Source organism: Lucilia cuprina, chromosome 2 (genome assembly GCF_022045245.1).
Source record: "Lucilia cuprina isolate Lc7/37 chromosome 2, ASM2204524v1, whole genome shotgun sequence".
Taxonomy (NCBI): domain Eukaryota; kingdom Metazoa; phylum Arthropoda; class Insecta; order Diptera; family Calliphoridae; genus Lucilia; species Lucilia cuprina.
This window is the reverse complement of record NC_060950.1, coordinates 23,995,074-24,010,615: the sequence shown is the minus strand read 5'-3', so window position 1 is coordinate 24,010,615 and position 15,542 is coordinate 23,995,074. Positions and strand designations below refer to the sequence as shown.

The 15,542-nt window shown below is 31.6% G+C and overlaps 1 protein-coding gene across 6 annotated transcripts in view; it reads right to left on the bottom strand.

Moving 5' to 3' along the window:
• Nucleotides 1-15,542, bottom strand: part of LOC111676996 (mitogen-activated protein kinase-binding protein 1) — a 286,290-nt gene that overhangs the window by 52,345 nt on the left and 218,403 nt on the right. The window contains exon 1 of one of the 6 annotated variants that reach the window (XM_023438018.2): nucleotides 3,609-4,960. The exons of 4 other annotated variants lie outside the window; for them this stretch is intronic. In XM_023438018.2, coding sequence (XP_023293786.2) covers nucleotides 3,609-3,674 — 66 coding nt within the window. In that variant the 5' untranslated portion in view covers nucleotides 3,675-4,960. Of the gene's footprint in view, nucleotides 1-3,608; nucleotides 4,961-15,542 lie in introns of those variants that run through there. One more of the 6 variants, XM_023438015.2, reaches the window with a different exon arrangement.

Below are 15,542 nucleotides of genomic sequence, written 5' to 3'. Positions count from 1 at the left end.
TTTAATGTCGTTTATTCTGGGGATAAAAATTCCAGGAAAAAAATAATTTCTCAAGTTTATTGATTACAGATTTAAAAAAAAAAATTTCGAAAAAAATGCAGTTTTAGTTCTAGTTTAGTTCAGTTCTAGTTCTAGTTCAGTTCAGTTCTAGTTCAGTTCTAGTTCAGTTCTAGTTCAGTTCTAGTTCAGTTCTAGTTCAGTTCTAGTTCAGTTCTAGTTCAGTTCTAGTTCAGTTCTAGTTCAGTTCTAGTTCAGTTCTAGTTCAGTTCTAGTTCAGTTCTAGTTCAGTTCTAGTTCCGTTCTAGTTCTGTTCTAGTTCTGTTCTAGTTCTGTTCTGTTCTAGTTCTGTTCTAGTTCTGTTCTAGTTCTGTTCTAGTTCTGTTCTAGTTCTGTTCTAGTTCTGTTCTAGTTCTGTTCTAGTTCTGTTCTAGTTCTGTTCTAGTTCTGTTCTAGTTCTGTTCTAGTTCTGTTCTAGTTCTATTCTAGTTCTGTTCTAGTTCTGTTCTAGTTCTGTTCTAGTTCTGTTCTAGTTCTGTTCTAGTTCTGTTCTAGTTCTGTTCTAGTTCTGTTCTAGTTCTGTTCTAGTTCTGTTCTAGTTCTGTTCTAGTTCTGTTCTAGTTCTGTTCTAGTTCTGTTCTAGTTCTGTTCTAGTTCTGTTCTAGTTCTGTTCTAGTTCTGTTCTGTTCTAGTTCTCTTCTAGTTCTGTTTTAGTTCTGTTCTAGTTCTGTTCTAGTTCTGTTCTAGTTCTCTTCTAGTTCTCTTCTAGTTCTGTTCTAGTTCTGTTCTAGTTCTGTTCTAGTTCTGTTCTAGTTCTGTTCTAGTTCTGTTCTAGTTCTGTTCTAGTTCTGTTCTAGTTCTGTTCAAGTTCTGTTCTAGTTCTGTTCTAGTTCTGTTCTAGTTCTGTTCTAGTTCTGTTCTAGTTCTGTTCTAGTTCTGTTCTAGTTCTGTTCTAGTTCTGTTCTAGTTCTGTTTTAGTTCTGTTCTAGTTCTGTTCTAGTTCTGTTCTAGTTCTGTTCTTGTTCTGTTCTAGTTCTGTTCTAGTTCTGTTCTAGTTCTGTTCAAGTTCTGTTCCAGTTCTGTTCCAGTTCTGTTCCAGTTCTGTTCTAGTCCTGTTCTAGTCCTGTTCTAGTCCTGTTCTAGTTCTGTTCTAGTTCTGTTCTAGTTCTATTCTAGTTCTGTTCTAGTTCTGTTGGGATTTTGCACAAAGTATTTGAATCCAGGGAAAGTCTTAAAATTTAAAACTCTAATTCAACTCCAACAGAAAATACATTATGTTGGATTTATTCTTTAAAACGAAAACAATATACATATATAACCACTAAAATGGTTTATAGCCATGTAAAAAAGAAAAAATGTGGGAAAAAATTAACATGTCTAACAATTTACATTAACACATACTACAAATGCTTAAAGTGTCCAACTCACAGTCTGTCTGTCGAGCATTTAACATAAAACTATAATAGTAATACATGTCTGTTCTATTACCCAGCAAACACGAAAATAAAATGAGTTCTCAAATATTAATATTACTCAATTTTCAAATGTGCATTTTAACAAATAGGTGTTGAGAAAGCCAAAATTTTTAAATTATATTAAATTCTTAAAAGTAATTTAGTTTTTAATGTTTGCTGGGTAGGAAAATATCCAGACTTATTTCAAAAAAGAAAAAAATCTCATAAAGGTATGTATTAAATTCATATCACTAATTTTCATATACATTATGAAAATCATATTTAATTTAAATTTGATCTGTCTGAATAAATTTCGTTTGTAATTCATAGGAAAACATATTTAACATTTTTAAACATTTCATTTATCATGGTTTTTTTCACACTTTTTAAACTTATACATTCGTATTTGTAGCATAAAAAGAAACTAATATGTACGAGATTAAGCTTAAAGATTTAAGACAATTCAGATTTAAAGATTAAAACTAGTTAAAACATAAATGAGTACATCATGTACATTTAACTTAAATATATAAAAATAGTATTTGGGAAATGTTATAAACTAAAAACGGTTGCATTTTATGGTAAAAACTAAAGAAATTTCACTTTAACATATAATTAAGATTTAAAGATTACAAATTAGGAAGTCAACAACATTTTCAATGAAAATCTATTATATAAAAAAATATGTGTTAAAAGTTTTTTTATATAACTTAACATATCAAGATAAGTTGTAAAATGGAGAGGAAAAATTACATTAATTGTTGAAATTTATGTGATAGTAATTTATATGTGAAAATAAAGTTTTTCACAAAAAGTTTGTCTTAACTTGGAATAATTTTGATATGAGAAATGTTAGAGTTAATGTAGAGTTAAAGATCTAAACTATTCGTCGTTTTAAATTATTTCAAATATATTTTAAGTTATTTATATCTGGACTAAAGACAAGACTATAGTCTATATATTAATATTGTGAACTATAGGCTAAAGTCTGGGCTATAGACAAAACTATCATCTGGACTATAGATCGACTACAGCCAATACTATATATTTTGGATTAAAGACAAGACTATAGTTTGAACTATGGACAAGACCATAGTCTGGACTATTGACAAGACTATAGTCTGGACATCAGACAAGACTATAGTCTGAATTACAGACAAGACTATACATATGCAAGACTGGACTATATGCAAGACTATAGTCTGGACTATAGCCAAGACTATAGTCTGGACTATAGCCAAGACTATAGTCTGAACTATAGCCAAGACTATAGTCTGGACTATATCCAAGACTATAGTCTGGACTATAGCCAAGACTGTAGTCTGGACTATATTCAAAACTATGATCTGGACTTTAGGCAAGACTATAGTTTGGAGTATAGGCAAGACTTTAGTCTGGACTATAGGCAAGACTATAGTCTGGACTATAGGCAAGACTATAGTCTGGACTATAGGCAAGACTATAGTCTGGACTATAGGCAAGACTATAGTCTGGACTATAGGCAAGACTAGAGTCTGGACTGTAGGCAAGACTATAGTCTGGACTATAGGCAAGACTAGAGTCTGGACTGTAGGCAAGACTAGAGTCTGGACTGTAGGCAAGACTATAGTCTGGACTATAGGCAAGACTATAGTCTGGACTATAGGCAAGACTATCGTCTGGACTAAAGGCAAAACTATAGTCTGGACTATAGGCAAGACTATAGTCTGGACTATAGGCAAGACTATAGTCTGGACTATAGGCAAGACTATAGTCTGGACTATAGGCAAGACTATAGTCTGCACTATAGGCAAGACTATAGTCTGCACTATAGGCAAGACTATAGTCTGGACTATAGGCAAGATTAAAGTCTGGTCTATAGGCAAGACTAAAGTCTGTACTATATGCAAGCCTATAGTCTGGACCATAGACAAGACTTTAAACATGAATTTAATCTGGACTATAGACAAGATAATAGTCTAGTCCTTGAGAAAAAGATGCAAGTTTTTTTATCAAATTTGAAATTAAGATCATTTTTACTTAGATTTAGAAAACAATGACTAATTTGTGCTATATTTAAGAATTAGATGAGCCAGTAGGATTTCTTTAAAAAATTGCTAAAGTTATTGGTAAATTACTTTAGTTATTGTTTTTGTAAATTAGAAGCCATTATTTTACCTCATAAGCAGCAACTTCCTCTTTGCCATACATGGCAACTGGTGATGAATTACGGGGAGCAAACATTTTCGGTGTTATAGAAATTTATAATGATTTTTTCATTAAAATAAAAAAAATTAATAAAATTAAAATTTCACTCAAATTGCATGACAAACACAAAATTGTAAACAAATGCGTTTTTTTTTATTTATTTGACTTTTTGTTATTAAAAATTATTTACTTTTTTTAATTAAAATTAAATATTTTGATAAATTTTTTTTTTTAATAAAAAAAAATTTTATGGCACTTTATAGAAGAATTGATATTATAAAGGGAGTAAGAGAAGGAATCTAACGCCTTCTAGTGAAAAAATTTTTAAATTTATTTAAAATTCAAAATGATTTTATTTCACATAAACTAAGTCTCACTTGTCTTAACTTTTTTTTTCTCTTATGGCAAATATTTTTCTTTTTTTTATTTTAACAAGAAGTTTGATGACTGGACTGGGTTTCCTTAATTGTTGAGTCAAACATTCGTTAGTTGTTTTTTTTTCAACTAACTTGTTTTGTTTTTTAAACTAAATGTTGTTTTTTATAAGAAATATATATTTAAATATATTTTGTATATTTTTTTAAAGTAGTTTTGTATTATTTTTTGTTGCTGTTTCTCTGACAGACTTTAGAGTCAAGGTCATAAGAGCAGAAAATAATTTATAGCAATTTTTTTGCTTGGTTGCTGTTACTTAAAACTTATTTTGTTGTTTACAAATTTTTGCTGTTGTTATTGTTGTTAAACACCACCACAAAGTTATTTTTATTTATAACAAAAATAAACTTTAAGTTCATTACGTTGTTAACTGAGTAAGTGTGTAGCTACAACTTATAGATACTTTTTCTTCCAATTTTATTAATTTTTAAAATACACTTTTTTTCTTGATTTATAACATAAACAAACTTCCTCTATTTTATTTATTTTTATTATAAAAATTTTGACACTTGTTTGAGCTGCTTAACTACCGCTTGTTTAAATTTGTTAATTTAATTCTCTAGTTTTTTTTTATTATATTCTTAAACACGTATTCGTTAGATACTTTTTTGGTATCCGTATTTATTTATTTTTTAAGATTTTATTTAGTTACAATATATATTAAAAATAACTCGTTAAAATCGCTCGTTGTTTAAAAAAAAAAAAAACAAAAACCTAAATAAAACTAAAACCGTATTTTTAAACAAAAGTGACCAAGTTGTTTTTTCTTTCTGCTTCTTTTTCCCAAATTATTTGTAATTTACACTTGTTTATTTGTCGTCGTCTTGGTCGCTGTTATTTTTGTTATTGTCTCGCATCTTAAAGATACGTTTATTAACACGGCTCAAATCAAACTGATTGTCTTAACATTCTCTATATGTTAAATGCTTAAGCTGGGGAGCAAAAAAAAAAAAAAAAACACACAAATCAGAAATAAAAATTATAAAGAAAAAAAATACAAATCCCAAGCAACCAACAAAATCATGCTCTAACACCACACACAATAACCACCAACTAATCGAAGTACAGTGGGTTAATGTGATTAAAAATTCTAAAATATTCTTTAATATTTATAAAATAGGATAAAATAGAATGAAATAAAATTTTCTTCTTACAAAAATGTTCATTAAATTTTCTCTTAAGGGGAAAGTTTTGATAAGTTTTTTTTCTCTTTCCAAAAACACTTTTCTTTCTGGCAACCTTTTGAGGCCAAGAACGTATCAAACCAATATCTGTTATCCTGTTTTGTAGTAGAGAGAGCAGTTAGCATCGATCGAAACAAATTGTACTCGGACGGAAAATGATCTAGAATATAATGCAAAACCCAAGCACTTTTAAAGATATAGATATTATAGGTATTTTCTGTTCGTGTCTTAAGTTCAGAAAGATAAATTAGGTACAGATTCTCTGTGATGGTGTGATGGCAGGATTTCAGAATCTCATAATAGATAATAGAGGCTCCCAACCAAAAGGCATTACATTAGAGCCAGTTGTTGTTTCTGGAGTCCGAAAGTGCAACACACACACATACAAAACCATTGACAGAACTTTGACTACGAAGTAGAAACAAAGACCTCAAAGCTTTATATATAAAACGATTAATAGGTTAGTTGTTGATTCTCCTAGTGAGGAAATGAAGGTAGTCAGAGTCAAGAAACTAAACATTATATTGGCCGCACAGTTCATACTTTGATATAAATATTACATACATATGTAGTTGTATGGTCATCCGAGACATACCAGAGAGAATTTTTCTATACGTATGAAGAAAACGGCAGCTTTGGAAGATATTTATAGAAACGGCAACACTACCGCGTCAGGAAGAACATTCCTAAAAACTTTTCCTAAAACTTTGGTAAATGATTATAGAAACGCAATTACTACCGCTCTTGCAAGATACCGCAAGAATGTCCTTGAAGGTCGCCTAAAGCAGACATTGTAGAAATCATGTCTCGTATAACTTAAGTAGTGGCAGAGATGGAGCAACAGGTCTAAGAAATCTGTGATCCTCATAATACCAAACACAATTCAATACAACTTTATTGTGTTCGATGGATTTTAGGCGCACCCATGTGAAGAAACTTTTTGGTCATCTATGCAGAACAATGACAACATTAGAGCTATTAATATTTCGAATTAATGTCCATTCGGCTGGTAGGCCTGGCTTTTGGTTTCAATTCGCAGGGCCAATTTCTCTACTTTTGAATAAGTTCAGCTGTTGAGAATATTTTAAAATTGTTGTTTTTGTTGAATTTAACAACAACCCAGTAAAATATTTTCAAATTTTGGTAGTGAGTTACTTCATACATTACTTGGTAATGAGTATCCAATTGTAAAATAGAATAACTTGTTAATGGAGCATTGAGTATGAGAATAGACTAGTAAACATAAAAATTAACTGGAAAATTAGTTTCAAATCCGGTAAGCTTATTTGTAACTAGTTATCTTTTGGTCATCGTCGAACAAACAAAAGTAGTTATTCACCCAAAAAATAACTACTTACACTTCTCTCCAATATTACTCGCCTACTTAATGGGTAAGTAATCTGGGATTCTTCATTGAAGAATGCCTCGGATTCTTGTTGTTTAAACTATTTTCGTTGCCTCTCCGACCTTTGTTTTCTGTGTCAAAATTGCCATTTCTAAAACGCACAATCCATCACTAACACATTTACCATAAGCTACGAGCGATCGGTGGGCTTGAGCGCCAATTGTTTCAAATTCAAGAAGTAAAGCCTTTGTTGGCCCAAAATTCTCACTTGTTTGAGGATTATGCCGTGTTTACTGATCTATCAAAAATGCTCAGAAAGGCTAAGAATCTGGACTGAAATAGTAATGAAAAGTCGGTTAAGCCTCTTATCAGTCCCTTTAATAAGAAAAATTTCCGAGAAGTAGAATAAATTGTAGGGTTTCTAATGTATTAAGGTTGAGGTTAAAAAGTAAAGGAATCAGAGTACTGTATGGATTGAAGAAGAATAAAAAACTCTGGTATGAGTAATAATAGATCACAAGTCAATTTTAGCTTTCGTAGGTAATTGCTTCGGCAACATCGATTAAATGTTTATCTTAATAGGAAATCTTTTATAAAATGTTCTCCCTACAGAAAATTTTCGATAACATTTCCATAACTTGTTATATTTTCCTCTCTTAGCCCACTGTTAAATGTTAGACAAGACCATGTTTAAGCCAAGTGTGAGCTGGCTTTAATGTGAGTGAGTGAATGAGTGTGTATGTATGTGTTTTTTGTTTTGTATTTTGTTCATACTGGTAATAGCGGTGCTCATAACCTCTATAACAAGTTAATATGCGTGCTCTTTTGTAACAACAACAAAAACGACAACAATAATAATAACAAACACACTGTAAAATAAGTACAACTATTTAATAGCAAAATAGCAACAAAGACAACAACCACAGCAAATTTAGTTATTTTGTTTTATTATTAGTAGTGGAGTCATTAATTCTCCACCACCATCATCATCATCAACAAATCTATCTACTCTTTCAATTAGTTCGAAGATCTCCGCCATCCACTCAAGTCATTTGCTCTCACGCGATTATTAAATGTTGTCGTTTTATAAATGTTGTTGTTACAATCTGCTTGCCACCAACTTGACCAAAGTTTTTGAATTTAAACGTTGGTTTTTACAGATAATTATAGTTTTGAGACACAAATAGAAACAGATTCTTGCAAATCGCAGACATTTTCTGTGTTGCGAACCAATTACCTACAAAAGCTGAAATTGACTTCTGAACTATTATTACTCATACCAGAGTGTTTTATTCTTCCTTTTCAATCCTTATAGTACTCTGATTCATTTTCTTTTTAACCTCAGCCATAGTGCCTTAGATCCCCTACAATTTATTCTACTGTGGCGAAATGATTTGGCGGAGACCTTAAACTTCTCGGATATTTGATTATTAAAGTGACTGATAAGAGACTTAACGGACTTTTTATTACTACTTCAGTCCATATTCTTACCCTTTCTGACCACTTTTGATCGATCAGTAAACACGTCTGGACAAGGACCCAAATCGATCAAGGTTCAGTTGAATATATGCGAAAGAGTATTTATTGGAAATTACACTGATCCGTGCAATATAATATTATTAATATAAACATGGACCCGCGCATAATGTACAACTTTGTAAATAACAAAATCTATACAAGACTATATTCCCAATTAAATCGAGAATCGCTAGGGTTAGATAGGAACTAAATTCGCCATTAAAATCCGAAGGGATTCGAGATGGTTTCTTGATATAAGTAATCCTTAAACACAATAGGGAATATATTAATTTAATCCATAAAGATTGACTTTTTTTATTCGTGAAAATTTCTCAATGTTATCGTCTAGAATTCATTCGAAAATTTGTAATTACTATTTTTCTAAACTGTGGTCAATTGGGTATTTCTATTGAGACTTTTATTAAATTGGTGTGGTTGGTTGGTTGCTTGGTTGGTTGGTGGTATTTGTATGAGAGTTGTTATTTGTTAATACTTTTATTTTAATTCTAAAATGCTGACGTTTTCAATTTATTCATTTATACTTTTTTATTTTCTCTCCTTTTAACTTCTTTTCGTTTTCTTCTTATTTTAATTTGTTTTCATGAGGTTGAGGGTGTGATGTTCTCGTTCTGGTTGCTGTCGGTCGGTCGCTTGGAGCCTCCAGTTGTTTATTTATGCGTTTGTTGTATTTAGTTTTTGTTTTTATTTGTGTTTTCTTTTGTCATTTGTGTTGTTTTGTTTTTGTTTTTTTCACCTTGTTTTAACTTGTTGTTTCGTTTTATTACAACGTTTATTTTCGCTTTCTTGTTTCTACGATTTGACTTGACCATTATTTGTTTTTATATTTAGAAGTACAATTCTTAAAAGAAGAACCTGTAGTTTCAAAAGTTGACTTTGTATACCATACTTTTGACTTTATTGATTACCTAACACAACACCGGTAATGTAGCGTAGAGACAATTTAATATTTGGTGTTTCTATGTAATCAATTTTTGTAATTTGTAAAAACTTACCAATCAGTCTCCTCACCCAAATCTACTGGATACACACTCGCCTAACTGACTGCCGGCTTTATGGCGTGTTAGTTGTTGTTGTCAGTAGAAAATTTCTTTCAATAACAATTCATGACAAATGACAGAAATGTAATGTATTCTTATATATGGATGTTGTTGTTGTTCACATTAAGCTGGTTCTTTCTTTTAAATGGTTATAAACAAGATTGACTGATTTGCTGGGGGAATTTGGTCGGAGGAGAGAGAAATGTAAAAACTATTAAAGAATTTAAATGAGTTTTTAGAAGGCCTAAACAACTTTAGCAACGAAGTTTAAGGTAAATAAATATTGTTTGAAAACTTTAAGTTATTTTTAGAATTCAGCATTTTTTCCCCTTATTTGATAAAATAATTTATCGAGTTTAGTTTGAATTTAAAATTTCTAAGGCACACTTGGGATTTTGGGGAAATTTTCTACATAAAACATGTATGAAAGTATACTCGGGCGTGACCGACATTTTATGATACCCTACACCAGTTATGAATATTAAATGTGATTTATTCTTTATAATAATTCATTGCTCCGATACATTAAAACAATTTATGGATGAAATTCTAATTTTCTGAAAGAGCTTTATATGAGGGCTAGGGGCAAATAATGACCATGCCCGATAAGTTAGTTTGTTTGAGAGGAGGATCCAAAGAAATACACCTAGGCCTCTATAGGGCCTGTTTTGTGCTCCTTAATCAGTGCCACGGGTGGGAATCGAAACCACCACCTCACTAGAACACTAACGACTGTCCTACCGGAGGCCACTCCGGTAGGAGGCCCGATCTTTATGAAATTTGGCAAGATCATCAAGGTTTATATAAAACTTAGTTGTGTCGCTTTTTATCAATATACATGTGTATTTAACACAAATATGAGCTCAGAAGCCTTTTTCGGGGGGTTGTATGGGGGCTAGGTGTAATAATTGACCGATTTTATTTATTTTCAATAGGCTTCCTCCTTGGATCAAATTTCATCCAATTATGTCGAAAATTGCGACCTGTACCTTGAGCACAAGGTTTACAACCAGCCAGCCGGCCAGACGGACGGACATAGCTAAATCGACTCAGAAAACGATTCTAAGCCGATTGCTATACTTTAAGGTGGATATAGGTATGTGAATGTTACAAACATCAACACAAACCCAATATACCCTCCCCACTAAAATGGTGTAGGGTATAAAAAACAGATTTTTCTGTACAGTTTCCCTGATATTAACTTAATCTTAAACTGATAAGTTATTCAAGCGGAATGTGAATTGAATAACTAGCGTCATTCCGGTTCATACTCATATGGTTCAGCTTCGAGAAAAACTGATGATTATTGATAACACAGCCCGACAAATTTTTATACCAGAGATCAAAGTATACTTCTGTAAAACTCTGAGTCTCGCTGAATCCAAATCCAACATCTCAAAAAGGGGGCTAAAATAGCGTTTTCTCAAATTTCAGGTCACGATATCTCTAATCACAGATGTGATGGAGGAAATTTGGAGCGCTGCTCATTTCTTTAAGAAGTCTGAAATGGTCTCAGAGTTTCGATTGAATCACAGATGTAATATAGAATATCTGGAGTCAGATCCTTATGCAGCGTTGCTCATTCCTTAGGAAACGTCTAAAATGGAGTCTCGCTGAATCCAAATCCCACATCTCAAAAAGGGGGCTAAAATAGCGTTTTCTCAAATTTCAGTCACGATATCTCTAATCATAGATGTGATAGAGAAAATCTGGAGTCAGATTCTGATAAAGCGCAGCTCAATTCTTTAGAAACGTCTAAAATGTTCTGAGGGTTTCGTCTCTTTTATATCAGAGATGTGATTCTTATGTAGCGCTGCTCATTCCTTTGAGAAGTCTAAAATGGTCTCAGAGTTTCGATTGAATCACAGATGTAATAGAGAATATTTGGAGTCAGATCCTTTGCAGCGTTACTCATTCCTTTAGAAACGTCTAAAATGGTTTTAGGGTTTCGATTTTTTTGAATCACAGATGTGATAAAGAAAATCTGAAGTTAGATTCGGATTTAGCCCTGCTCAATCTGAACATGGTGTTATGGTTTTGACTTTTTATAAATTTTGTCAGTCTCTTAGTGCTTGTCCTTGATGTGGCAAAATCCAAAATAAACTGATTTAAATTTCAGATCGCAAAAGATGGTTTTCGTGTTCAAATATGTACGTAATATTAATGACAGAAAATGGAATTTTTTTCCTGTACGGTATTGCTTCTAATTGTGGAAGATGATCATTCTAGATTATCTCAAAAAAGCGTCTTGAACAGACGGGCTTCGGTTGGGGAAAGCTAAAATAAGTTTTTCATTAAGTTTCCAAAAATATATATATTTATACAGATAAAATTTATTTAATTCCACATTTTTAAAATCAAATATGATGTTCTCTATCCCAATAAAATTTTGACCCACGATTAGGAACTTGTAAGTGAAAAAAAGAATAATAAAAAAAATTAAAACATTTTTTATACTTTTTTTTAAATAAATTTTACTATAGAAATAAATTCTCATCTAAATTGAATGAATCAGTAGCTTGAGATGAAAAATATATAGTTATTTGTTTTGTAATTAAAATATATATTCATAATATTTCACACAGATGAGAATACGATTAACGAACTTAAGGTTTAGGAAAAACATTTTATATTTCCAAATAAAAGAATTTCGATACATACATATCTTTTTTTTAAAGTCATTTATCGAACCTAATTTATTTTATAATTTTATTAAAATAATTAATTATTTCATTTGTTAAATGATTTTATTTACCAAATGTTCTCGGTCTCGGTGGTGAGGGTTTAAAATTAAAAATTCCATTTCCGTTTCTAGTTGTTGTTGATGGCTTGCCATTCATTTCACCATTTTGACCCTGAAACTGAACTTTTGGATTTATTTGAAACATATTGATGTCAGCAACAACTATAGCCCATAGGCAGGCTAATATAAATATCGGTAAAATATACTTCATTTTTGTCTCTGGAAAGCTAGCAAATATCGTTGTATATGTACACCTAACAACTAATAGAATTTGTTAAGTTTGACTTTCTTATTAGTAGAATGAATATCTGTACGGTAGAACAAATTAATTATCTTTAGAAATTTGTAAATTTTTATAGTTAATTATAAAAGGTACAATTTTGAAATTGGGTTTGGAACCATTACAAACTAGTATAATGTTTTGAAAATTAACCTTCCGATTATATTATAGAAATTAGACTATTTATCTAAAAAACTTTGAAACCTTCTCAGAACGATTTTATTATTAGATCGTTAATAAGATTCCATTCAAGAAATTATGAAAAACTGCGCCTTCCTAATATATCCGAATGCACAATGAACTTTTTTTGAAATTGCCAATTAAGTAAATATTGAAACTTTTTGATGTGGTCCAAATGTCGATCTCTGTAGAGGATATAAAGTCTGGCTCCTTGTAAGAATCTTAAAGAATTTAGCCATATCTTTCCCAGTAAAAACAATAGAGTCCAATGAAAATGGTTAAAATTGGTTTATTATTTTGACTAGCCCCCATGCAACCGTACCCCCGAATTGGGCTCATAATTAAGTTAAATATTCTATTATATCAACTTAAATTTATAGAACTTTAAATGAAAATACCGATTTTTGTAATGATCGGTCTTCATTTGACCCTATCCCCCACACAAACTTGAAAGGACATCATATACATCAAATCCAAAAAAATATACCTAGACCTATATCGGACCTGTTGTGCGCTACGCTACCAGTGCCTCAGCTTGGAATCGAACCCGCCTAACCTACCGGAGGCTAATTGATAAATTTGAAGTCAAATTAGTTGTATTCTCTAATACTACAATTTAACTTCTAAAAGAACACAAAAATCACTTCCTGAGAATGACTTCGGATGTAATGAATTTGAAATGAAATAAAAAGCACAAGCCCGTGTTAAAATCATCACTTCTTTAGCTCATTTTTAGCACTTACATGGAGTAAATTCTACATCTTTTTCAGTTTTTTGGAAGTTCTTTTTTTGCTGGGTTCTTGATATACCGGGTGATTAAAATACTGATACCTTCGAAAGTCAATTTAATATTATTTTCTTCAGTATAAAGTAAAGTATAGATATTCTTATATATAGATATTCTACTCTAAATTAGCGATACTCTGGGCCCTTCTAAAACGATTTAGCTGTATCCGTCCGTTTCTATGTTTTCGCAAAAAGTAGATGAATATATCCCATAGTGTTCACAAATGTTTCATATTGAAAATCGAGTCCTCGATTTCACCTAGCTCCCAAACAAACGTACACATTCCGCCGTATTATTATTTAAACACTTATTATGAAAATTTACGTCATTCTCTGAGGGGAACTAGGGTCAATTTCTTGCTACTTAAAAGTAATTTGTGCAAAATTTGATAATGATTGCACTACAATCAATCTCATTAAGTATGACTGTATTTAATGAGAATTTGCGACCCAAGTGCCCCTATAAAAAGCGACATATTTACTTCGTTTAGTAATATTGCAATCAGTCTTATTGTTCATGACAATTAGCTGCTTTAAACTGTGATTTGGCCCTTTAAAACTGTGGGTTACTAATACACATCATAGTTGTGAGAAACCTTTCACAGCCTTAAAGCTAATATCATCTGTGAAATTCATTAGAGTGAAGCAGGAATCATTAAATAAACTCTTGAAAAATTTCAACTCATAAATTTTATTAATTTTAATAAAAAATTGCAGTTATTTTACACCAATAAAACTGAAAATCTCTTCCTGAAATAGTGCATAAGAACCAGAGAAGAACTCGGATTCATTTTTATAAACCTGCTCAATACTAGTCCCTTTTTAGAAAAGTTTAATACTTTTCTCTCAATTATTAGTAGACTTTGAATAGAGTCAAAGAATTGAAAATTCGTTTTATTTCTAAAATTTACACCCGATCTTTTTTTAAGCCTTCGTTAGCGACTATATCATAAAAAGCAAAACAAACATCTAAATAGTTTTTTAATTAATATTGTCATATAGTTTACAAATCAACTATTCACATGTTATTAACATATATAAATAAATGACATCTTTTTCCTCTGTCTATGATCGTTTAGCAAATATGGGTTGGATCAATGGCCGTTTTGGAGCCCAATGTCTTAAAATACCACCCGGCAAATATTTTCCTGGAGGTTCTGGTTTCCCCGCCATCGGTAAGGGCATACGTGGTGTATGCATTGGCATATCCATAGGTTTATGCGTTATAGGAATACCCATAGGACTAAGCATAGGTAAATGCATATCCATACCCATCGATTTATGCATAGGCATATGCATATCCATAGGTTTATGCATAGGCATATTTATAGGTTTATGCATGGGCATATGCATATCCATAGGCATATGCATATCCATAGGTCTATGCATATCCATAGGCATATGCATATCCATAGGTCTATGCATAGGTTTACGCATAGGCATATGCATATCCATAGGCATATGCATATTCATAGGCATATGCATATCCATAGGCATATGCATATCCATTGGCATATCCATAGGTCTATGCATAGGTTTACGCATAGGCATATGCATATCCATAGGCATATCCATAGGAATATGCATATCCATAGGTCTATGCATAGGTTTACGCATAGGCATATGCATAGGTCTAGGCATAGGCATATGCATATTTTTAGGCATAGGCATATGCATAGGTTTAGTCATAGGCATATGCATAGGTTTAGGCATAGGCATATGCGTACCCATTGGTCCATGCATATTCATAGGCCTAGACATAGGTTTAGGCGTTGGCAAATTCATTGGTATATATAAAGGTTTATTTAGTGGTTTATATGTCGGTTTATATTCAGCATTATATATTGGTTTAGGCATAGGTAAATCTATAGGCTTTGGCATAGGTAGATATATAGGTTTATACGTGGGAGGTCTATAACTCTGTCCGCTTGGTTGATTGAAATTCACGCTGGGATTTATTTGAAACATATTAATATTACCAACAGGCATTTTCTTTAAGCCTAAAAATTGGGAATACTGCTTTTGCGCGTTAACAACGGCCAGCACTGATGTGATTATAAAGAAAACTTTCATTTTTGCCGTGAAGACGTCAACAGATACCGATCTGGAATAACTTTCGAAACGTTTAAATACAGAAAACTATTTCAGTTTGTCTAATTTGTTTTTGCAATTTATATATGAAATTTGAGGTAAAACTAATTAATTTTGTCCATCAAATTTATTAATTTCTGGAATTTTTAATTGTGAAAATACAACTGTGAAATTATAGCTGAACCATTCTGAAGCACATCTAATAATAGGTTTCTTGTACGATGTACTAGGGTCCGCACTAAACGACTTCCAAATAGTTTTGTAAAGAATTTATTTCGATAACT